At 42.3% G+C, this 26,381-nt stretch overlaps 1 protein-coding gene across 4 annotated transcripts in view; it reads right to left on the bottom strand.

Moving 5' to 3' along the window:
• The window catches only part of KHDRBS3 (KH RNA binding domain containing, signal transduction associated 3), a 159,692-nt gene that overhangs the window by 26,842 nt on the left and 106,469 nt on the right, over positions 1–26,381 (bottom strand). For 2 of the 4 annotated variants that reach the window (XM_073590377.1, XM_073590379.1), the window contains 4 exons: positions 23,951–24,009; positions 20,965–21,104; positions 18,655–18,801; positions 17,125–17,182 (listed from right to left, as the gene is read on the bottom strand). In XM_073590377.1, the coding sequence (XP_073446478.1) occupies positions 18,697–18,801; positions 20,965–21,104; positions 23,951–24,009 (304 nt within the window). In that variant the 3' untranslated portion in view covers positions 17,125–17,182; positions 18,655–18,696. Of the gene's footprint in view, positions 1–17,124; positions 17,183–17,505; positions 18,802–20,964; positions 21,105–23,950; positions 24,010–26,381 lie in introns of those variants that run through there. The other 2 variants (XM_073590380.1, XM_073590378.1) reach the window with 2 other exon arrangements.

Raw genomic sequence — 26,381 nt, 5'->3', positions numbered from 1 at the left:
ACTCTACGCTAGCGTCCGACATTGCGCTTGCTTTCCAGCTTTGTCGTCGAGTGGCAGTGTCCTACGCAGCGCTGCAGTTGTAGCCCTTCTTGGCGCTCGCAGTAGCGACGCCGCACACATGGTAGGTCTAGAGGGACACAGCTCCTCTGTCTTAGGTCCTGCTCCTGTGACCAGATACCGCATGTGCATTTACCTGAGGCCTGTGACACTAACAGGCTCAGCGTTTTTTGTATGTTTATGTTGCGGCGCCTCTGTGTGTGAACAGGGTTTGCTCTGCGCACTTCAGGTGGAGTTGAACCCGTGCGCATTATACCGCCATATTGCTCATCTTTCATTACCTAGCAGCAGTGTAACACCTACTGCACGGTGGACCCCGAGCAGCGAACGCACTTTATTATTTATTTTTATTTAGTGCGTTCTGTCGTTCCTAACATTATACTAGCGCCAGGGTCTGGCTAGTAATGGCTGATCAGCAGCAACTCCTACAGTGCATTCGCCAGCTAGAGGGCCGGTTGGCTACTCTTGAGAGTGTTCTCAGTGGCGAAGTCTTCGGAGGCTGCTGTACAGGCGATCGCAGACACGGTTTCACGTATGTCCACGTCCTCCCACGCGCCGACAGTTACCCGCCTCCCGTTGCCCAATAAATTTTCTGGCGCTGGCGCCTCCTGTAGGGGTTTCGTCAGCCAGTGCTCTATCCAGCTGGAGTTACTGGCTGCGCGATTCCCTACGGAACGGGCCAAGGTGGGGTTTATTGTTTCCCTTCTGTCGGGAAAGGCGTTGAAGTGGGCTACGCCACTATGGGAGCGTGGTGACCCAGAGGTTCGGACCGCTGCTCAGTTTTTAACAGCTATTAAGCAGGTCTTCCTGGGACCAGGGGTCACGCACGACACCTCTCTTCAGCTACTTGCTTTGACTCAGGGATCCCTCTCAGTTAGTCAGTATGCCATTCGTTTTCGGACACTGGCTTCCGAGCTGGAGTGGTCTGACAAAGCCCTCATCCCTGTGTTTTGAAGAGGTTTGGCAGAGCATGTTAAGGATGCTCTCTCTACCAGAGGTCCTTGCAAGTTTGGAAGAGCTGATTGCCATTTCCACCCGCACTGATCTCCGTTTTTCAGAGCGTGGCCTGGAGCGTGCTCAATCCAAACGGAAGGTTACCTCGGCTCCCAACTTTTTTGATCCTCTGGAACCACCTGAGCCAGAGACTCCACTCCCAGAGCCCATGGAGGTGTCTTGCGCCGTTCTCGAGGCGTGTCCAGCACAAAACTCCATTTGCGGTTACCATTGTCAACACGCTGTTCCCCAGGATAACGGGGCCCCGCAATGGCCAAACTCTGTGCCACCGGGAAAGACCTTTGTTCCCCCTCACCTTCGTCCGAAGGTTCTCGTGTGGGCACACGCGTCCAGAGTGGGTGGCCACTGTGGCTACATGCAGACCACAAAACTCCTGGCAGGGTCTTATTGGTGGCCGCAAAGGGCTTGGGACATTAAAAAATATATTCAGGCATGCGCCTCATGTGCTCGGGTTAGCCTCCTTAAACAGAGAGTGGAGACGTCCGCCGACACACCGCGGCGTTCCACTTCAACTTATGTTCTGGGAGCTTTTCCCGCTCCCATTATGTTAGGAATCTGGTTTCTATGATGCCTATACAGGAATCCAGATTCTCACATTTGTCTCCAGAGGCTAAGTCCTTTTTTCCAGCTTCTGAGCATGCCCACGGGACGAGCTCTCATTGGAGTTCAGAAGTCAGGTGCTCAGGTCCTGCTCCTGATTTCATTGGTTCTGCTCTGGGCTCTGGAGATTTCCGGAAGGTCCCGTACGCTATAAAAAGTGCGCATGGCTGTTCTGCCATGCGCTAGTATTTTTCATACTTGCTGCTGTGTGTTTGATGATGGATGCTTGGACTGGTGACTGACTCATTAAATATCCCCTCCCTTGGTTATTATGAGTGTGTGAGTGATTGGGTCAGCCAGTAGCAGCGCTAGCGCCAGCGTGCTCAAGCTTCATCTATTTCAGCATCTAAGCGTCCTGTATCACGCTTGCGATATTGCGGTTGCAGCTTTTCAGGCGTGCGCAGTTGCGACGCTGAGCACACGTTCTTCTACGGTAAGTCCGCTCGGTTGTAGTGACGTTTTAACTACTCCTGTTACTGGCTACCGTATGTGTGCAGCTGAGACTCTGTGCGGTTAACAGACTCAGCGTTACTACATTTTCCATTATTTATCTGTGCAGCTCTGTGTCCTTTAACAGAGATTGCCTGTTTGCTCTTGGGTGAGTTAGAACCCTGTGCATATTACCGCTTTTGTGCTCTGCCTCTCTCAGCAGCGGTTTCGCCATCCACCACACGGTGGACCCCGAGTGGCGAAGGCACTTAATTTATTATTTTTTTTTTTTAGTGTCTTCCGCCACTCATAACATAATACTAGGGCCAGGGTCTGGCTGGAGATGGCAGATCAGCAGCAATTATTGCAGTGCGTGCGACAGCTCGAGGCTCGTTTGGCTACCCTTGAGAGGACCCTCGCAGCTTCACAGGCCACTGATGCTGCTGTCCAGGCACTCACAGACGCGGTAGGGCATATGTCCATGTCCGCCCTTGCGCCGACAGTTACCCGCCTCCCATTGCCCGAAAAATATTCTGGGGATGGCGCCTCCTGCAGGGGTTTTATCAGCCAGTGCTCGATCCACCTGGAGCTGCTGGCTGCGCAATTCCCTACAGAGCGGGCCAAGGTGGCCTTTATTATATCCCTACTGTCGGGCAAGGCGCTGGAATGGGCTACGCCACTGTGGAAGTGTGGTGACCCGGATATTCGGACCGCAGCTAACCTGCTAACAGCTATCAGGCAGGTGTTTCTCGGTCCACTGATTACACACGACACCTCTCTCCAACTGCTTGCCTTGTCTCAGGGATCACTCTCGGTCAGTCAATATGCCGTCTGTTTTCGGACACTGGCGTCCGAGTTGGAGTGGTCTGACAAGGCACTTATTCCAGGTTTTTGGAGAGGACTAGCAGAGCACGTTAAGGATGCTCTCTCTACTAGAGAGATTCCTACCACTTTGGAGGAGCTAATCTCCATTTCCTCCCGTATCGATCTCCGTTTTTCGGAGCGTGGTAAGGAGCGTGCGCACTCCAAACATAGAAATACTCCAGCTCCCAAATTTTTTGAGCCTCTGGAGCTGCCCGAGCCAGAGGTTCTTCCTCCCGAGCCCATGGAGGTGTCTCGCACCATATCTGAGACACGCCCGGCTCCAGAGTCCATGTGCGGTTGTCACCATCTACTCGCAGCTTCCCAGGAAGACAGCGCCCCACAATGGTCTGACTGAGTCGGTCGGTGAGATTTTTGTCCCTCCTCACCAGCGACCTAAAATTCTCGAGTGGGCACACGCGTCGAATGCAGACGGCCACCGTGGATATATGCAGACCACGAAGTCCCTGGCCGGTTCGTATTGGTGGCCACACATGGCTCGGGACGTAAAAAAATTCATTCGGGCATGCACCCTATGTGCTCGGGATAGCCTTCCTGAAAAGAGTGTGGTTACGCCCGCCGATACACCGCGGCGTTTTCCTAAAACTCCCGCTGCCATTGTCTCCCGGGTGTCCCTCCTGAGACCTGGCAACCTGGTCTCCCCTGATCCCGTCCGTGTGTCTCAGTTTTCGGTTTCACCTACCAGGACATCAGGCTCGCCTTTTGACGAGTCTGAGGCCCGTGCCACTGTCGAGCACAGGCTGGTGGATCGGAGGGTTCAGGGAGGAGGGGGCCCTAGGAGGGGGGGTAATGTTAGGAATCTGGTTTCTATGATGCCTATGCAGGTATCCAGATTCTCACAGATGCTAAGTCCTTTTTTCCAGCTTCTGAGCATGCCCACGGGACAAGCTCTCATTAGAGTTCAGGAGTCAGGTGCTCAGGTCCTGCTCCTGATTTCATTGGTTCTGCTCTGGGCTCTGGAGATTTCCGGAAGGTCCCGTACGCTATAAAAAGTGTGCATGGCTGTTCTGCCATGCGCTAGTATTTCTCATACTTGCTGCTGTGTGTTTGATGATGGATGCTTGGACTGGTGACTGACTCATTAAATATCCCCTTCCTTGGTTATTACGAGTGTGTGAGTGATTGGGTCAGCCAGTAGCAGCGCTAGCGCCAGCGCGCTCAAGCTTCATCTATTTCAGCAGCTAAGCATCCTGCATCGCGCTTCCGATATTGCGGTTGCAGTCTTTTCAGGCATGCGCAGTTGCGACGCCGAGCACACGTTGTTCTACGGTAAGTCAACTCGGTTGTAGTGACGTTTTAACTACTCCTGTTACTGGCTACTGTACGTGTGCCGCTGAGACTCTGTGCGGTTAACAGACTCAGCGTTTCTACATTTTCCATTATTTATCTATGCAGCTCTGTGTCCTTTAACAGAGATTGCCTGTTTGCACGTGGGTGAGTTAGAACCCTGTGCACATTACTGCTTTTGTGCTCTGCCTCTCTCAGCAGTGGTTTCGCCATCCACCGCACTGTGGACCACGAGTGTCGAAGGCACTTTATTTTTTTTTTTAGTGTCTTCCGCCACTCATAACACATTGTCTCCCATGCATCCCTTCTTAAACCTGGTGATCTTGCCGCCTCTGATACCTTCCACGTGTCCCAGTTTTCTGTGTCACCTACCGGGACATCAGACTTGCCTTCGGACGAGTCTGAGGCCTAAGCCTCTGATGGGCACAAGGTGGTGGATTGGAAGGCTCAGAGGGGAGGGGGCCCTAGGAGGGGGGGTAATGTTAGGCGTCAGGTTTCTGCGTCTGCTCTGCAGGAATCCAGAGCCTCACATTCTGCGGTCTCCTGGTGTCTATCTACTGCAGAGAAGATTACTTTGCAGCAGACCGCTCCAGAGACTAAGTTCCTATGTGCTCATACTGGGCATGCTCATGAAACGATCTCCCATTGGAGATCAGGAGTCATGTGCCCAGGTTCTGCTCCAGATCTCATTGGTCCATCTCGGAGATCTGGAAGGTCCCGCACGGCTATAAAAAGCGTGCATGATTGTTCGGCCATGCGCTAGTATAGACTATACTTGCTATGTGTGAATGGTGACGGATGTATGATTCTGGTGACTGACTCATTGTAAAACCGCTTCCCTCTGATATTACGTATGTGGATAGGGAATTAGTTCAGCAGTCAGCACCAGTCAGTGGCAAGCCTTAGGCCACTGTGCACTCCGCATCTCTACGCTAGCGTCCGACATTGCGCTTGCTTTCTAGCTTTGTCATCAACCGGCAGTGTCCTACGCTGCGCTGCAGTTGCAGCCCTTCTTGGCGCTCGCTGTAGCGATGCCGCACACACGGTAGGTCTAGAGGGACGCAGCTCCTCTGTCTTAGGTCCTGCTCCTGTGACCAGATACTGTGTGTGCATTTACCTGAGGCCTGTGACACTAACAGGCTCAGCGTTTTTTGTATGTTTATGTTGCGGTGCCTCTGTGTGTGAACAGAGCCCGCTCTTTGCACTTCGGGTGAAGTTGAACCCGCGCGCATTATACCGCCATATTACTGTCTGTCATTACCTAGCAGCGGTGTAACACCTACTGCACTTTACTATTTTTATTTAGTGCATTCCGCCGTTCCTAACATTTACTCATACATACTGTGTGTATATATATATATATATATATATATATATATATATATATATATAAATTTTATTTTTTTTTTACTTTTTTTTTAATTTATTTTTTTTTTTCATGCACACATATATAATGCTGGAAGGCAGATAAGTCTCTCTGAGGCTATTAGCTTCAGTGATTTGAAACCCAGAAGTTTGCTCAAGTACACTATGCATTTAGAGGGGTTAATCGGTTTTTGTGGACAACCATAGAGCAGGTGGGAGGTTGTCCACCTTATCTTCACCTCAGGGTGTGGTCTTGGGTTTAAATCGTTAAACTCCTGAGCCATTCAGTGTTCACTGTGTCTGGAGAGGCTTTTAAGCACCTGGTCCTGGTCTAGGTCCAACAACAGCAGCATCAACAGCAGAAACAAGTCAGTCAACAGCAGCAGCTGGCACAACAGGAAATAAATAAACTGTTCGTGCAGCAGCTCCAACAGCAGCAGCAACACCAGCAGGTGCTTACAAGGCAGATGATACTCCTCGCATAGGCCGTTCGTAGGAGACCGGCAGTCCTTTCCTCAAGTGCAGGTAATGACTCGTACATCCAGAAATCGGTAAGATGAGCCATACAAAAGATGACCCCAGGGTATGATGTAGAAGCATTTTTGTTTTTAAGTGGGTACAGAGCATGAGAAACCACTTATGCTACCAAGTAACTCAAACAGGAGCCAGTTCCACATGATGAATCTCCAGCGCAGTAGGTGCGAATGAGTACCCCCTGTGTGTCCTTGCTGGTAATGAGGACAAGACAGGGACCAATGAGGCCAATGCGCCTGAGTTGGGGATTTCTAGGGGGAATTTTGAGACTGCCTATATGCAAGATCTTATGTTGAGCGGGGTTTTGGATAGTATGACTTTGATAAATGGGGTTGCTCAAGAGCCAGGGGCCGAGACTCAAAAATGCTGCTCAATTTAGATCTACATAATGTAATGCTGGGGGTTTGGGCCGACTGTGCCATGAGCCGTGTTTATCCTAGAGGGGAGGGACTAGGTGTCTACTGGGTTTTCACTAAAACCTCTGGTGTTGAGGATAGCTTGGGCGGCTGGTAGACATCAGGTACTAATCCAGGGCAGTCCCCAGGACTGCAGTAGCTGATCAGAGGGTTTGAAGCACGGGTATGCCGTGCAGGAGAGTGAAACAAAATATGTAGTCAGATGGTCCGAGGCCAGGGCAGGCTTCACAGGATTAAAATGTGAAGCCACAGTCAGGAGCTGAGATGTTAGACATGGCAGGTAGATAAGCTTGGTCAATAATGGGAGAAATAAAAAACACAAACAGGATGGTAGCAGGCATACTGACTAGGAACCAATATTTGGGCTAGGAGTGATGGGAGGAGCAGCCTAATAAAGACCCTTTTGATATGGAATTGGCAGGGGAACCTAAACTCTGCAGAACTTGCCATGTTCCCCTAAGGTCAAATGGAACCACATTCCGATGCAGCAGTGTTGAGGAGTGCTGCAAGAGGCAAAATTCATTGAGCTGGCCTGGCACGCGTAGAAATTGCATGATGACGACGGAGAGTAGGGCGGCGCTGAGGAAGAATGCAAATTACCACCATGACACATAAGCTGTAATAGGAGGAAAACACAGTGGCTCAGTGGCTAGCACTGTAGCATCGGGGACCTGGTTCAAATCCCACCGATGACAAAAAAAGACATACTAATAGGGAATATAGATTGTGAGCTCCAATGGGGACAATAACGTGTAATATCCGTAAAGCGCTGCAAAATATGTTGGTGCTATATAAGTGAATATTATAAATAAGACCATAACTGTACAAATGGAACATAACTGCACACCTAACAAACTTCGGGTATAACTATTTTTTTCAGCCATAGTGTAAGAAGACATGTTGACCAAGGAATTATTGATGAAAAGCATGGTGTTGGGGATGCTTAGGTTCGGGGCTTCTTTTATATGAAGGTCTAAGCAGTTCACTATCATAGAATTCAGCATGAATTCTTCATTCCAGCTAAGAGCACTTTCAAAATCACAATAACTCTAGAAATTCTAAGAAGTCTATCAAGGAATGGCAAGAAAAATATAGTATTGGATAGCTCATGTATGGCCAAGTCCAAACTAGGCTCTAAGTTCCATCCAGACGCTGATGTAGGATGTGAAATGGTCTATGCATTCAGGAAATCCTTTTATCTTCTCACAGCTACAAAAAAAATGATCTATGGATGAGAAACAAAGGGTCAGTCAGTCGCAGAGGCAGGTAGACAGCTAAAAACCGTATCTAGCAAATGAGAGGATTTCAGGTACTAGGTTCAAAGCCGTAAATGGCATTTTTGCAGTTACAAAAATTGGTTCTGAAGAATTGTTTTTTGTTCGGTCCAATTGCATTCTTTCATTTACTGTTGAAGTGAAAATTAATTGTCTATGTGGAATATTTTGACTTTTTCACATGACATATTTTCTAAGAGAGCTGCTTAATTATTTACTCTTTTATGTACTTTGGTAACCCAAAGAAAACCTCAAAATCTAAGAAAGCTACTAGTGGGAGGGCTACAATAGAAAACTCTAAAAAGTTATGATATATTCACACTTTCATGTCATACCAGTGACTAAACCCCCCATACCAAATCACTGTTTGTCAGCCATGTGGCATATCATAAACATTTTTTTTTTTAGAATTTTCCAAAGACATGAATGAGACAATTAAATCTTTTGGGAAGTCATTTCACCATCAATTACATGAAGCAGCTCATACAAAGCCAACCAGAGACCCATCTTTAGACAGCACTGATTCTGGGGTTTTGCCGAGTTGGATCTCTTTATTGAAAGCTAGTGTTCGGCCTGACCGTTGTCTAAGACAAATTATATCCAACTAACTGACATCCTACACTGTACTGATGAGGGGTAAAAGTCTTGGAACAATGCTGTCTACTCACTGAATATAGTGGTATATTACAGTACATGTACTTATTTAGAAAAGGCTCACAGAAATATTTTTTTTTGAAATCTTATTGAAACCACAATTTTTGATATAAACCGTATTTTTCGAACTATAAGACGCACCTAGGTTTTTGAGGAGGAAATTAGGGAAAAAAACTGAAGCAAAAAATATGGTCAATTCTGTACTTAATATCCCCTATCATTGTAAATATGGTCCCCTCATCCCCATCCTGATACACCCCCTCATTCCTATCCTGGTATGCATGGCCCCCTTATCCCTATCCTGATATGCATGGCCTCCTCATCCCTATCCTGGTATGAATGCCTCCTCATCACTATCCTGGTATGCATGCCTCCTCATCCCTATCCTGGTATGCATGCCTCCTCATCCCTATCCTGGCATGCATAGCCCCCTCGTTCTTATTCTGGCAGGAATGATCGCCTTCATCCCAATACTGATATGCAGAGTCCCTATCTCTCCAAGTATGCATGGCCCCATCCTTATCCTGGTATGATTGGACCCATCCAAGTCCTGGTATGCATGGTCCCAGCAGCTGATTAACGCTTGTAAGCAGCGCATAGCAAGGATGTCATGAGCTGCTCACAAGCAGAGCACACTTCCAGAATACTCACCCAGACTCTTCATCGCAGAGAGAAGTGAGCATTCATTGCTATTCAGTAGCGTGCAGTGACAGCCATCGGTTTCCTGCTGCTGCTGGCGGTCACGGGTGCTGATACTTAAGAGAAATAAATATTCATTTCTCTTAATGATCGGCACACGTGACCGCTGGCAGCAGCAGGAAGCCGGTGGCTGACACTGCTCGCTACTGAAGAGCAATGAATGCTCACTGCTCTCTGCGATAAATAGTCATGGTGAGTATTCCGGCAGCTGCTGGAAACGGAGCAGGACACTGTGAGGGATCGGAGGAACGTAAGTGTATGGTTTGTTTTGTTTTTTAAAATCTCTTCTGATGGAGCCATGCATACAAGGAAGAGATGGGGCTAATCATACGGACCAATCATACCAGAAACTGGATGGGACCAATCAAAAGGAGGCCAAAAATAAATGAATATTCATTACCCTCCACGCCCATGGGCGTGGAATGCAGTGAATATTCATTTCTCTTCAGCAGCGGGCACCGGAGTAAGCCAGAGCCGCCGGCTCCTGCCTTTGTGAACCGCTCCCCCACCTCCCCACCACAGCCAGAGCCGGTAAGTCCGGACTATAAGATGCACCCCCCAATTTCCTCCACATTTTGGGAGGAAAAAAGTGCATCTTATAATCCGAAAAATACGGTAAATAAGAGTGCATAAAACAAAAATATATATATATATATATATATAAACTAAAAGCGGCTACCATAACTAGATGAAGGTCTAAGTGCATAGACATAGTTCAGGAAAGGTGATAATGCCAACAAGAAGGATTTTACAGAAGATGTGTAGCTAAATAGTACCAGAATGCCCAATTTTACCCTTATTCCTATCTCTACTTTGCCACGAAGGTTGGCACGCGATAAGCACAAGCAGTGCCCCACTCTCCATCAGCTATGCCCTAGAGAATCCTAAAAAGACTTGGAATATTATGCTCATTATACAACATCACGATATTCATCAATATATTCATTGATGCCATAATAGTCACTTGGCTCAACAAAGTATGACATAGAAAAACAATTGACTTATTGAACACCAGTATACTCAATTCATTGATGCATTAACCTCAGTATATTCCACTCAGTGTGTTTCCCCTTAACAAAGGTTCTTCAGGAGTACATGCTGAAATAATGCTGTCTGGTTTATTCCGTGTGAGTTACTTTCCATATTTTTTCTCCCATGGAACACTGCCTTAAAAGTACGGTAAGTCTCCATGCTGCATTGGATCTCATCAATGAGAACCACCTGTCCATAAAATAAAAACATGTATTGAAAAATGTATGCCAAAAAGGTAAATAAATTCCACTGAAGTCTTGTCGAATAGGGTGAAATAAAAGAGAAAAACTTGCTGTAGTCTGTAAGAGAAATGCTAACTGGGAAACATAAGGCCAAAGCGAAAAGTCAAATATGATGTCCTGGAGTGTTCAAGTTAAAGTCCAAATGTTAACCCAAATTAAAAATTAAGGTAAACGTCCTTCATGTATGATCATGCATAAACGTCATAAGTCTAGGACAGTTTTCCTAAGTGGAATGTGCGAATCTGCAAAGTTTACTTATAAAAAGCACTTGACTATCAATAGGATCACTTCCTACACAGTAAATACATTTTTTTAGCAAAAGCATCAAAACCTTTAGAAATCTTGTGACTTGTTGTAGAAATGAACTGGGGAAAAAGTTGAATGGTACAAAACTTAATCCAATGAGTCCCTTGTAAACTATGCAGTGTTGGAGCTTTCTAGAGAGCAGTTTCCAAGCCTTGTAAAAGACAACTTAAAAAGAAAAACCACTCCAGTGCCGGGAACTTTTTTTAGTTAGTGTTGGAACAACAGAGATCTTACATTCATGTCATGCTTTATTAAAGAAATTAGTGTAACAAAACTGAAATAGTAAGTTGGGTTTAGAAAAACTGACCAACACTATTGAACAACTGTATCATGCCAAGTTCTCGTGAACAACACGAAGAGGAAGAAATAGGGATCACCTTCCATCTATACAGAACATCTACATAGCCTCATAATCATCATGGTCTTTTCAGTTCTGGTGCACACAGGACATATCAAAAATTATAATCTGAATGGTTATTTTTGAAATTACCCTCATGACAAATGATTGCCCCCAAAATTACCCCATGCATGATTGGGGACAATCTCCTCTTTTTCCTGTCATGATCTGGCTGTTCACCACTACAATGACACTCTTAGAAGCACCCTTGATCAAGTAGCGCCCCTTACCCTCAGAACTTCGAAACACAGAGTAAAACAACCCTGGCTCACATCGCAAACTCAACTTCTCCAGCGATACTCTAGGAGTGCTGAACGCTTATGGCGAAAAACCCGCACACCAGAAGACTTCATCCACTTCAAATTTATGTGAAGAACCTATAACGCTGCCCTTCACCTCGCCAAACAGACCAACTTCACCACCCTGATCTCCTCACTAGCCAACAACCTCAAGAAACTTTTTGACACTTTTTACTCCCTCCTCAGGCCAAAAGCACAAGCCCCAATACAGACAGTTGTTCTGATGACCTGGCCTCCCACTTTATAGTAAAAATAGATAACATCCATCAGGAAATCTGCTCCCAAACACAAAGTGCTGTGACTCCCATCCCTCCCTGCATCTCTCCTGGCTCACTTTCCACATTTGATCCCATCACAGAAGAAAAAGTCTCCAGACTCCTCTCTTCTTCTCGTCCGACTACATGCACGACCGACCACATTCCCAAACATCTCCAGTCTCTCTCTCCAGTCGTCACAACTCACCTAACTACAATCTTTAACCTCTCCCTCTCCTCGGGAATTTCCTATCCTCTTTCAAACACGCCATCGTTACTCCATTACTAAAGAAACCCACTCTCAACCCATCCTGCACAAACAACTACAGACCAGTCTCCAATTTACCCTGCATCTCTAAACTTTTGGAGTGCCCAGTCTACTCCCAGCTTACCCATTACCTCTCCACTCACTCCCTCCTAGACCCTTCACAGTCCGGCTTCCGCCTCCTACATTCGACTGAAACTGCACTCAAAGTGACCAACGACCTTCGGAGAGCAAAACATAATGGTCACCACTCTTTGCTCATTCTTCTCGACCTTTCTGCAGCTTTCGACACTGTTGACCACTGTCTCCTACTCCCTAGGCTCCAGTCTCTGGGCATTAAGGACACTGCTCTCTCCTGGTTCTCTTGCTATGTTTCCAACCGCTCCTTAAGTGTTTTGTTCTCTGGCTCCAAGTCATCTCCTTTTCCTCTCACTGTCGGGGTACCTCAGGGCTCAGTCCTTGGCCCTTTTCTCCTCTCTCTCTACATGGCCCCAATTGGACAGACCATCAGCAGATTTGGCTTTCAGTACCATCTTTATGCTGATGACACACAATTATACATGTTATCCCCCGACCTTACCCCAACTGTACTACAGAACGCCAAAGACTGTCTGTCTGCAGTCTCCAACTTCATGTCCGCTCTCTATCTGAAACTCAACCTCTCAAAAACTGAACTTCTTCTGCTCCCGCCGTCTACTAACCTCCCTAAATATGACATTTCCCTCTCCATGGCCGGAACCATAATAAAACCCCGGCAGCAGGCACGCTGTCTGGGTGTTATGTTTGACACCAATCTCTCCTTCACATCTGATATACAATCTCTTGCCCGCTCTTGCCGCTTACACCTAAAGAACATCTCTAGAATCCGCCCTTTTCTCACCATGGAAACAAAAACCCTTACTGTAGCATTGATCCGCTCCCGCCTGGATTACTGCAACGCTCTATTAATTGGCCTCCCCGTTGTTACTCAACTATCCCCTCTCCAGTCCATCCTTAATGCAGCAGCCAGGGTCAACCATCTGGATAATCAGTACTCGGACGCGTCCGCTCTTCGCCAGTCCTTACATTGGCTGTCCATTCAATATAGGATATAGGATCCAATTCAAAGTACTTGTTCTCACTCACAAAAGCTCTCCACAGTGCGGCACCGCCCTACATCTCCTCCCTCATTTCTATCGGCCTAACTGACTGCTGCGCTCTGCAAATGACTTTCAACTAACCTCTGCACTAATCCATACCTCCCACTCCCTACTCTAAGACTTCTCCCTCACTGCGCCAATACTTTGGAATGCTCTACCCCAAGAAATTAGGACTATCCAAAATTTGCATAGTTTCAGGTGTTCCCTGAAAACACATTTATTCAGAGAGGCCTATCACGTTCACTAATCAAAGTCATTCTATGTGTAAGTGTGCGTGTGTAACCCATTCATCATCTTCATCCATCCCTCAAGACGGCTGGACCATCATTGTAAATACACCATTGTAAATACACACCTGTACTTTGTATCTCCCCCACCTCATTGTAGATTGTAAGCTCTCACAAGCAGGGTCATCTTATTATGTTTAATTATTGTATTGTTAATGTTGTTACTTATGACTTGTGTTTTGAAACTGTTAAACTGTAAAGCGCTGCAGAATATGTTGGCGCTATATAAATAAAGATTATTATTATTATGGGGCATCTGTAGAATTCAATATGAAGAGTCCACTATTGTGTGAGAACTTTATCCACCACGTAAGCCACGTAAACCCTTATACTACTCAAAAATATTTCATCAGTCTCACAGTCTGTTCAGAGGGCTCATAAGAAAGATGTCTCCATTTGAACCACCATGATCAACGTCATCGCCTCCACATTATACAGCATCCAGTGGAATAATCCTCTCATGCTACTTCTATAGATCAGATTTTATAACTCAAATAATGTCCGCAAATAAAGTACCCATAACTAAAGGTTGTGTTTTAGTAGTTCAAGGAATACATACTTCACACAAAAATTACCACTAGGATGCTACCATTGGTAAAAAAAAATAAAGTACATGAATTAAAGAATAACACATAATATTTTATTAGCAATAATATTAAAAAATGTATTTTTTGTAAATTTTGTGTGATATTTCTATGGATCAGAACCAAGTTTCGCCCCTTTTGTTTTTTTCAAGAGCAACTTGTTCTAGACAAAGCTGGAAGGGCGAAATCCTGGTTGTGAGACCTGCTGCTTTATAGGGCTATGACTAAGGGCTATGGCCAGAAACGCGTTAGAATGTTGGACTCTTTTTAATCTGTCTGGACAACACTTCTTTCCTTTTAATGGAATAAAATAAAAAGAATTTTATTTGTATCCAGTCTATGGATCCTTTTTTCTCTCCTTTTTTATGAGTGCATCCGATGGTCAACGGACTTGGATCCTTGCTGAACTATTAAGAAGCAAACCAACCATACATCAAACGGTGAGGCTTATTTCCTATTTTCTATTTTTTCTCTCCTTATTGCTTTTACTATTGTTGAATGTCTTTTGTAGCATAGGAGGATTTGTATTGTGGACTTTCAGACACCCATCTGTAATGAATGAGTCACCGGAGGAGGAAAAAACAAAAATACAAGCTAAGTTCAGAAAACCGGAGAGCTTGGTAGCTAGTGGATTGCAGACCCCTGATCCTATTCACAACAACTAACAGTAGCCGTGGGGTGTTCCTACGGTGGTCCTAGACACCTCGTTCACAGCCGGAGAACTAAATAAACCTAAAGAAAGAAAGTAGAAATCTAAACTGCCCCAGAGCAGACCCCGAAGCAATAGACAGCCCCCAACATGTATTGACGGTGAAAACAGATGAAAACACAAACACAGACAGAAAGACAGGCTGAGCAAACAATGGGGCCCTGACTAACTAGATAGGACAGGAAAGAAAAGCAACTGTCTGCAATCACGCAAAAACCCTGCCAAAAATAATGTACAACACGTCTGATAGAAAAGGCCCTGAAGTCACTAGACTTCAAAATCACTATATCAGCACTCAGGTATATTCTGAAAACAGAGCAAAGAGATCAACTGATCAGAGACAAAAAACAGACAAAATCTCATGGAACAAAAGCAGAGCAAAAACTTAGCTTTAGTAGACAGGTCTAAACTGGAGGCCAGAACTCAGAGCAGAGAGGATCACCAGCAACCCAGCAGGGCGTCGGCGGCCTTATATCCACTCAGAGATTCCGGATGTCCAATCACACTCCACCTGTTCAGATGACAGGTTTTTCCCATCCAAATCAATTTCACTACCTCCTTTCACCAGCAGAGGGAGTTCATCGGAAATCAAAGGTGAAGGAGAAAATGAGCTCATAACACCCATCAATGGTCTGTAAAACAAAACACTCTGAGCACAACTAGACGGTGGTGCTAAGGTTAGGTTCCCAAACTGTATAGATAATAGATATCAACCTAGGACTCAACTTAATTGTAATCAAAAGGAGATTTATTGTTGTACGAAATCAAAACATTTTGGTCAATTGATGACCTTCTTCAGTTATGGGACATACTGTCTTTAAGCCTGGCTGATAAACTTAAGAAGGAGTATGTTGGGGCATACGTGCCTCCAGACGCGTCCAGGCTTAAAGGACAGTGTGTCCCATAACTGAAGGTCATCAATTGACCGAAACATTTTCATGTATTCAGGCTGTCTAGCAGCCACAAATCATGCAGCTACGGCGAGAGAAACTAAATCTCCGAGCACATCCAAATACTCGGAGATCACCCGAGCATGCTCAGGAAATCTCGAGTAATGAGTATACTCGCTCATCACTAGTGGTGACTTATATCTTATGAGACTTTTGAACCGAATATAAGAACATCTCACTCTGGTCATGAGTGGATAAGGAACCTGTAGATTCAGATTTTGAAAGGTCCAACATTATATTTATTGTGACTTCTCTTTGAAGACTTAAGATTTTCTGCCTCGTTGTGGTCTACCTTGTCCATATGAGACCATTCTTAATAAGTCCAAATGTTGCTCTGTTTAGTATATTGAATTGTTTAAACTCTGAGCTCTTTGATTTTTTGTGTTCAAGTTGATACAAACCAAAGCATAATTTGGCTATGCCCCAGTGATTCTCTAATGAAGGTTTCATTAACAACTTGACATTTCATTTTCTGAATGTTCTCAACAGGGATTAACAGATTTTTGAAAATTCACTTCATGAGAGTTTCACAATACGTAGTTGTATTTCTCTCACAAGATAATGGAGTCCTAAATATACTGATGCTTTACAGGCTTAAAGGGAACCTGTCAGCTGATTCATGCTCCCCAAACCATGAGTAGTAGGAATCAGAACCTGGCTGACTTCCTAGCACCTCTGAAGGTGATTCACAGGTCTCTCTCACGTGTGTACATTAGGAGAGACCTGTCAATCAACTAAAGCCATTTGGGAACGGAGCTGGACTAGTCTTACCTATCCCTATCATCCCTGGATGGATCTTCTAAGGAAAGTCCTCCCTTTAATTGTCTTACATAAGAAAACATGTATTCACAGTGGCAAATGTTCCCATTGGCGTAGGAAATTTTTGCATAATCATTTTTGTTTTGATTTCAGACCGTTTTTATCATCATATTATTCCCATATGAACAACATTTTACCTAATTATTTAAAGAATAATATGGCACTCCCAAATATGATACAAAAATCAAAGATTAAGGTTTTAGTAATTATCCACTGTAGACAAAAACGTTGAAGTTTCGGCCAATTCTTAGGCCTTCATCAGAACTATTGTCTTCAGTGTTTGTGGACCGCAAGTTCAACTTAGAGCAAATAGCGTCTCATACTGGTGCGCTGGGGAGAATGGCACAGAAGTGCTGGAGGAAGTAGCTGGATAATTAATAAAACCTTAATCTTTGATTTTTGCATCATATTTGGGAGTGCCGAATTCTTCTTTAAATATTTTGGATTGGCATCCTATTCGTGCACCCCACTTTATCGGAGTGCCGAACAATCTTTTTCTATAACATTGTAACTAAAGCAAGCAGTAAAAACAAAATATTTTTGGCTGAGATTACATGAATTTTTCAAAAATTTGCCTTAAATAATAAAATTATCAAAAAATCGATCATCAATTTAAGAAGATAAACTCACCTAAAATTCAAAAAGGCCCATTATTTTCAGTCCGGTTCTTCTATATTTAACCTGCTTCCTGGGAAAAAAATAAATGTATTAAAATGTAATTAAAAAAAGAAAAAAAAAAGCATTTTTCATAAACATTTTTAGCAAAATTACAAGAAATGGAATTAGCAAATTTAGTCGTTAACTTTAACTCTGTTGATTACTAAAGTTTATGGACAAAATCATTTTCAAACAGCTAGTTATAAAATTTTACAGATGGTTTTATGGAGAACACTCAAGCTTCTATTTTTTAATGTAATTAGATAAAAAAAAAATAATAATTAAAAAGTTTAAAATGGTCATTTAGGGGCCTTAAAGTCACAAAAAAATGAAACTATCTAGTTTGTAGTTCACCTGTTTTTTTTTTTTTAAATTGTTTATATTAAAAGAGAAATTAATGAATATTAAAATCTTATTTGATTTATTTACCTTTGCAAATGAAGATCGTTTTAAGGGTTACACATCCTCTGCCACGGATGAAAGCGACCTCAATTAGTCATGTCAGAAAGTCTTTAAAAGCTTTGTGCTAATTGCTCCCATCATGGTACGAAGTTCTCATTAAGGAATCAAAATTCTTATCAATTCCAAAGTTGCGCTAAGTGAAAAAATGCTCAACAAAATGAAAAACTTTACATTTTTTAACCAGAAAAAAACTCAAAATCTAATTTAAAACCATTTTTTTTTTATAAAACATTATTTGGTTTGCATTGTTTTAAATATGGTTCTTAAGCAGATCAATACCATTTATACAGCCTTTAAACCTAAAGCGATGAAGTGATCAATATATGTTTTAATTTTTAGACCAAATTTTAAAGACAACTTGTACAGTGTTTAGTGCGAACCTTTTAGAAAGATCAGCCTTAAGAGTATTCCCTGTTTACCACTATTTATTTTCTTTTTTTTTCTTTCTTTTTTTTGCGCAGAAAATTACTTTTTCACACACACTTTTTTTTTTCTTTCAAAAAAGTTTATTAGTATTAAGCAACGGTAAAACTTTTGCTCAACACTACAGTACATTTCAAGACTCGTTACAAAAAGATACCACATTATTATTTCCATTTGTGATTTTTTTTTTTCTCTTTTCATTTATGCAGATTTACAAGAGAGAAAAAAAATAAAAAATAAAGTAGCAAATAGTTAAAATAAAGCTGATAGAACTTAAGTTTGTAAAAAAAAAACCCTTTAAAATAAAAAAAAAAGTTAAGATTATGTTAACGAATGGATTAACATGTTTAATTGAGTCGATCTAACCGGTTTAACACTAGGTTAAAAGTTAAATTCATTTCCCTTTTGACCACCTATTTTCAAATACAGACCTACTGTAGGTAACAAGGTTGGTTTACAATTGGTTGACTCATTTGGTCTTTCAATGGTTAATAAACCCAAAAATTAAAAAAAAAAAAAAAAAAAAGAAACAATTTAGTTTCAGTCCATCCATTCATTCACGTTTAGAACGGTTTTAATAAAAAAAGGTAATGAGCGTTCATAGAAAAAAAAAATTACTTTGAACAGAAAACAGGGCTGGAGAAGAGGGCATAGTTCACGTCAGACTGTACAATCAGTATCTTGCATATGGTTGATCTCTGTAGGCTCCTTTTGTGGGTCTTGAGGAAACAGACTTGTGTCTGGAATTTGCCCAATCGTCTTGTCCTAGGAAAAAAAAAAATCAAATATGTTATCGCCGATTTTTATGACTTTTTCACATTTTTTAAATTATTTGTTTACTTTTTTTTTAAAAAAAAGGAGGGAATCTATAAGAAGGGAAGGAAGGGAAGAAGAGGACGGCATCATATGAAGATGGGAGGCGCCAGACCGGACTGCAACACCCATCGGACTGGTGAGTATAATCTAACGTGTTTTTCATATCTTTCAGGTTACATCGGGGGCTTATCTACAGCATTACAGAATGCTGTAGATAAGCCCCTTATGTCAATGCCAGCAGCTCATAGTCCAAAAAAGGGTGACGGATTCACTTTAATTATTTGTTTACTTTTTTTTAAAGGAGGGAATCTATAAGAGACAGAAAGACTATGTTAACGATAAGAGGTATATTTCTCTATATTGTATAAAAATCAAATATGGAACAGTAAGGATGGTATCTGGAACCTCTAGGGTTAATATCGTCACCCTGTACGTAGTTTATGGAGTTATTTAATAAATTACAATTTATTGATAATTATTTGATTAATGAAGTGTATTTATTTACATGCCAGCCACTTAAATGTATCACTGACCCTGTCACATATTACCTATGATTAAGAACGGTCTTGTGAAAAATTTGGTGTTTCTGTCACCGAGTTTTTTCCTACCGCGTGAGAGCAGAATAAAGTAGGAAAAGAGACCCAATTCCAACGATGTGCCACTTAGTTTACCGGGTGCAGCAGCTTTGACACAATCAGAGATTTTACATGTAGAATGTAGCAAAGTTCAGAAAGCTGACCCCGCCCACACCAGGCTCTCTATGTGTATAGACAGATAGTTACTTATCAGAGGAGGGGGCGTGGTCAGACCAAAAATCACATGAGCTGTAGTCCAGGAAGAGATAATCTCTCGGTGATAAAACATTGATTGTAGTGAAACAACAGCACACAACCCAGTAAGTCACACATCTCTGAAATCTGTGTCAGCCCCTATCTCATACTGTCCTAGGACTACATAGCAAAAATCTTGATGACAGATTCTCTTTAAAGATATTTTCCTGATTTAAGACCCTGATGTCATCAATATCAGACTGATGGAAGTCCGGCACCTCAACCAGTCAGTTGTGTTCAGCTGCAATGCTGGCTGGATGGAATCAGTGGCAGAGCTGCAGTGAGTTATGCCCATTCCTAGGTATGCAGCTCAGCTCCTAATGAAGTGAACTATGGAGGATCTTAGTTATGAGAAAAGATTAAAAGAATTTATTAAGTTTTAAGAAGAGATAGGTCTAAGGGGGGACATGATTATATTGTACAAGTACATAAAGACCTCATACAAAAAATATGGTCAAAAGCAGTTTCATGTAGCCAAAAAACTAGAGGGAACTCCAAGTGTTGGCAGAAATTAAGGTTCAATCTCCAGAGCAGTCAAGGATTCTTTACCATGAGAACTATTACTCTGTATAATAGTCTATGTCAAGAACTAGTCACAGAGGGAACCCTTGATGGTTTCATAAAAGGCGTAGATGCTTTTTTTTTTTTAAGAAGAAAATTAAATTAATTAATAATGATAAATAAGAATATAGTTATATTTAACATAATAAATAATTATGTAAACGTGTAAAGTTCTTTAGAGGATGTTCAGTCCAGTAGATCGGCGATTGGGATCAGGATGAAAGAAATATTTGTTTTTGGGTCACTGCATCATACCCTTCCCTTTGTCTTTTCCCTTCTTTTGGTTGAATATTTGACTTTTTCTAACCGTGTTAACTACTCAACTCCTTTACTGTTCATGGAGTTTGGCTGATCCAGCTCCATTCACTGATTGTATCTAATGGCCAACAAAGCAGAAAAAGAAGCCGATCGGCGTAAGTGACAGACCCCCCACTGATCTGATATTCGTTCCTGAGGATAGGTTCAATATTTAAAACCTGGAAAACCCTTTAACATTTTGACGTGTTTTGCATGATATACTATACTTTACTAGAAGAAATAGTACATATAGTGTTTAATATATATTACAATATTATTTTGCAGTAAAAACATAAAAAACAGTATAAATAAAGAACCAATAATGTTACTTTAACTTCGTGAAAATTACGTAAGTTAACAAAAAGGTGATTCTTACTTTAAAGTTGATTGAAAATTTAATATTCCTATATAAAGCAAATTTTACCCAAACTAATCTGTATTTTCTACTGTTCGTTAGCTCTGTTCTTGGTTTAGTGCAATGATACAACATCTGAATACAGTAATCCGAACCTGGACCCAAACACGAATATGCCTTCTTACTCACTACACTCACCCATGGTATTCCTATAGGAAAAATTGATTTTAAAAAGATTAATGCAAAAACATAACTCAAAAAACAAAAACAAATATATTTTGCATTCTCTAAACTTTGCTGCCTCTGCTTTGGAGGTTGAAAAGGTCATAAAATATTGTACTTAGTTTAAATTATATTATATAAGTATTCTCCAGTAAACAATCTTTGAACATAGACCAACAATATAAAATAAAAAAAAAAACACAAATAAAAATAAAACAATGTTGTATAAATCAAACTTTGATTAAAAAAGAAATGATCTGGACAAACTGTAAATAAGGCTCTTCGGCAAAAGTAAAAAAAAAAAAAAGGTCTTAGAATTTGTAAGATTTCTTGAATGACAATATCAGAGTATCGATTTCCCTAGAGTGTTAGAAAAACTTTAATGACATTAAATTTGAAAAAAATAAGTAATAATAGTCTCTCTCCAGTAGAAGGAACACGGTCTCTCAAACATAAATGCAAACAGACGTTTTGCTTGGGAAAGTCCAGTAAAACGGAAATTTGAATGAAGAACTACTTCCAGAATGGCTTCAAGGATAGATAGATCCAAAATGTCCCATGATTTGGGATCAGAGATGAGCGAACCAGAATTTAAAAGTTTGGTGCTCACACTGGACAGTTAGTATCTGATGCTAAACATCAAACTCAGACTTATTCCGGAAGTCCTTGCAATGTTCGGAGTTCCGGAGGACATCCGTTGCAGAGAGAGATTTCCAGCTCAGAAGTTTGGGTCCTCGTTTTCAATGGAGTTCGGTTCTGGTTCAAGTTTGGGTAAAGTTCTGGTAGCCAAAGCAAACTTTGGAATAGAGTTCGGGTAGGGTATAAGAACCCGAAGTTCTATGGGTCAACTCATCCCTATTAGCTATGTCAATGTTGACTGGTATGTCCTAAGTATTCGATAGGTTGGACAGTAACCCAAGGTGTTAACTATAGATGGCCCTACAGAAATAGTTTGCATACTTTTCTCAGGAAGCACAGTTCTACAAGTTTATTTAAATCTTAGCCTATTCAGTTGTTTTCTCCTTAAAACAATCAGGAAACTCCAGTACAGTATATGTGGAAATGCATGGGAGACTATTAGGCTAAGTGCACACGTACCGGAACTTTCGCGGAAATTACCGCGAGAATTCCGGAATTCCAGTCCGCGGGAAAATCGCATTTTAAATTCCCGCGATTTTCCCGCGGAAAAACTAGCATTTTGCATACGTAATTAGCTTGCAAAATGCTAGCGTTTTCCAAGCGATCTGTAGCATCGCTTGGAGAACTGATTGGCAGGTTGGTCACACTCGTCAAACATAGTGTTTGACGAGTGTGACCAACTTTTTACTACTGAGGCTGCCTATGCGGCATCAGTAGTAAAATATAGAATGTAAAAAAAAATAAAAAACGGTGTTATTCTCACCCTCCGACGTCCCTCGCATCCGTTCCCAGTAATCCTTTGCGAAAATGCCCGCGATGACGTCAGTTCTCGCGGGATCGCGACGTCTCGTGGTAATTCGCGATGACGTCGCGGGAATGACCGCAAGACTTCGCGATCCCGCGAGAACGGACATCATCGCGAGCATTTTCGCAAAGGACTACTGGGAACGAGAGCGTGAAGAGAAGCGGGAAGGCTGCGCGGGACGTCGGAGGGTGAGAATAACAATATTTTTTATTTTAAATTCTATTTTTTACAGGGATATGGTACCCAAAGCCCGGAGGACAGTCTCCTCTCCTCCGGACCATGGGTACCATCCGCAATTGTTCTGCTTACTTTCCGCATGGTGTGCACAGCCACATGCGGGAAATAAGCGGAACAATGCATTCCTATGGGTGCGGGATCGCCGCGATTCCGCAAATTAATGAGCATGCTGCGGTTTTTACCGCAAAGCGATTCCGCCGCGGTAAAAACCGCAGCATTAGCACAGCATTGCGGAATCCCATAGGAATGCATGGGATGCTTATTTTTCGCGTTTTCGCGGCAAAATCGCGCGGTTAAAACCGCCGCGGAGACGCGAAAAAAACGCCACGTGTGAACTCAGCCTAGGCTAAAAGTCACTCGTATACAAAAGGTCAATATTTTCTGCGGAAGGAATTAATAAAGGGAGACAATGAAGAGTTTCTTACTGCGCTTCCTCCTTTCTTCTACCTTTCCTCTCTGTACACTCATATCATTTGTCATGGATATAGCACATAGTTTTTTTAACACTTGCACCAAGAGTAAAGTTTTAATCTTTCCAACCATACTTTTTTAGAGGAAGACAAAGGATGGTATTTTTGGGCACATCCATCCAGATTTAAAACATAATGTTTATTAGATTTGAAAAAAAAAAATGGTTAAAAACAGAAAATCTAGAACCTGATGAATTTCTGGTGCACCCTTAATCAGAGGATCATATGATTAAGGGCGCTCTATTGGGCCAGAAAGGTGTCAGGTTCTGAGGTTTTTGTTTTTGATGCTTTTTTATTTAACCTAATAAACATTTTTTTTTTAAAAAAACTGGATGGATGTGCCAGAAAATACCCTCCTTTGTCTTCCTAATGTCAGCTGAAATCACCAGCAGGTACAGCATCCACTGGTTCATTCCAACTCTAACGGATCTCCCAACATCTTCAGCGCGGTCAGCTCCAAACTATCACCCCCCTCCTTCATTCCTTGAACCAGGCATTTTTTTTTATAGTTTATGTTGGGATGACAATCAGAAAAAAAATTTCTTAGCCTGGATTGAGAATGTTCAACTAAAAAAGATGGACAGGGCAACAATATATTGAAGAGCATAGAACTGTGGCATGGTCCATTGATATTGTCGTCACACTTATATCGGCCACCAATGTGTATTTATCGTCTACTCACCATATGACTCATAGGAGTCTTCTCCGAGGCCGTGTCCATAATCATAATAATCCCCCGTGCTGAATGCAAATAAAACAGAAAACAATTGAGCAATCCATAGAGATCATTGAATAGGCCATTTTCACAAAGTACATTTCGGTGATCTATTTCAATGACTTTTTTTCTGTTCTGTTGCTGGAAACCAGATAGCAATTTCACATGTTATCAAAAACAGCACCAAAACTGTATTTCGAGCATATTTTAACCTTACTGATTCTATGCTCTGAGTTTCGTCCATGTGGCGCTCTACCGTTGCCATCGGCATGCATGCAGTACAATTTATGTCCAATCTGGGCAATACTATTTAACTTGATGTGAGTAACTACCCCAATTGATCTGATAGAAATCTTAATTTGTCTGCCAATCCACATGATCATTGGGTATACACAGCATAAGACAACTCTATTATCGGGATGGAAAGGTTTTGATTTACCAAGATTAAAAGATGAAGAAAACGAGAATTGGTTTTATCCTACTACATTATCTACGCAAGTAACAGTCACATCAGATCAGTCTTCTGGACATTGATCTTGTCCAAATCAGTCAGTAATCTGTGAGTAAACCCAGCTTATTTCCTAAAGCTAAAGATAAAATAATGTAATTTCCCCCCAAAAATTACAAAGTTTTCTAGAATTCAGTCGAATTTTAAACTTTAAAGGGAATTTGTGAGCAGGATTTCACACCCTAAACTATTTATATGTTCATGTAACTCTTTCACAGACAAGTCCAATCCATTTTTCAATTAATGAGAAATCAATGTTTAAATTTATATGCAAATGAGGCTGAAGAACTATTTGTAGATCTGAAGCCTCTGCCACACCAGCTCTATTTCCGACCCAGAACTGCCTCTGTCTGCTAAACTGACGCCTCTTTTGTATGAAGTCACACTATATATAGGCCGTCAGTAAAGAAAGAGGAGGCTCGGCAGGGAATAGAGCAGGAGTGACAGAGGCTTCAGATCTACCATAGTTCTTCAGCCTTATTTGCATATCACTTTTAATTCTGATTTCTCAGTAACTGAGGAATGGACTGGCCATGTAGAGGTGTTGCTGGACTTGTATTTGAAAGAGCTGCATGTGCATATAAATAGCTTAGAGAGGACTAAAATCTAACTGGCAGATTCGCCTTAAGGCCAAGTTCATACTGTCAGTATTTGGTCAGCATTTTACATCCGCATTTGAAAGCCTAAGGCTTATTTCCCCTCTTTATTTACTAGAGGTCCATTATAAATTCAGAAACAGCTTTAAAATTTTGTTTTATTCTTTCAGATTTACTAATGGGCTAAATAACAGATTTTTTCATGAATTGTCTTTTGTGGATTTTTTCCCTTTAATCGAAAAATAAACAACGTTAAGAAAAAAAATGCTTTTCCCATTTGTAAAGTAAGATAAAAAAAAGTTATGGAAAAATGTACATAGACATCATGAATGGTCAAAATGAGTCAATAATAATTTTGAGCAAAATATCAAGGCACACCATAACTATACTGCATATACTATTATAGAAGAATTTTAGAAACCAAATAGAGTAAGGTATTGAATTTTTTTTTCTATATTTTCAAAGTAAGTTCACAGTTATGCATTCTATAAAAGGGCACTTCAATTACAAAATAAATTAACAATCTGAGCCTTATAATTATGATTCTGCATGGAAAAAACCTGGACTGAAGAACCTGAATGTTGTGTCCTCTTCCACTTCTTGCCAATGACCATAGACACCAATACTCTTCCAAATTGTTTTCTAAAAATACTGTTCCTCTGAAGTCTGGAGACATACACATTAGCCAATAGTAAAAGGGATTGGGCTACCCAGCACTTGGCTCTCTCTAAGTGCACCACTTTAGATTACGTGGCTCTTGGCTATATGAGCAGTCACGTAAGGAACAGTAGATCTGTCACGGTCCTGGCTGCTGCGCGCTCCTCCCGGCGCGTCCCTGTGCCCCGGCGCGTCCCCGCGCCCGGCTTCCGGGTTCCTCGGCGTCGGGCACCTGCACACTGTGGGGATCCCGGCGCTCTGCCTCCTGGGTGTCAGTACCCCATCTTCTACGAGGGACCCCAGGGCCCTCAAGACTCATAGGACCCGGCTTGTCCGGATGACGACGGTGAAAAGAACTGACCAGCCGATCCGCATGTATGTCTGAGGCTGGAACCCAAGACCTCTCCTCCGGACCATACCCCCGCCAGTGCACCAAATACTGAAGAGTACGGCGTACTACTCGAGAGTCCACTACCTTGGCGACCTCGAACTCTAAATCGCCATCCACCATGACTGGAGGTGGCATCGGCGTCGTGTCCACCAAGCCTACCACCTTTTTCAATAAAGCCCTGTGAAAAACGTTATGTATTTTGTACACCGCAGGAAGTTCCAACCGATAAGCCACTGGGTTAATGAT

Source organism: Dendrobates tinctorius, unplaced genomic scaffold, assembly GCF_039654945.1.
Source record: "Dendrobates tinctorius isolate UK_male_01 unplaced genomic scaffold, ASM3965494v1 ptg000116l, whole genome shotgun sequence".
In the NCBI taxonomy this organism is placed as follows: Eukaryota; Metazoa; Chordata; class Amphibia; order Anura; family Dendrobatidae; genus Dendrobates; species Dendrobates tinctorius.
Note: the sequence above shows the minus strand (reverse complement) of the source record. Positions and strands in the feature narration are given on the sequence as shown.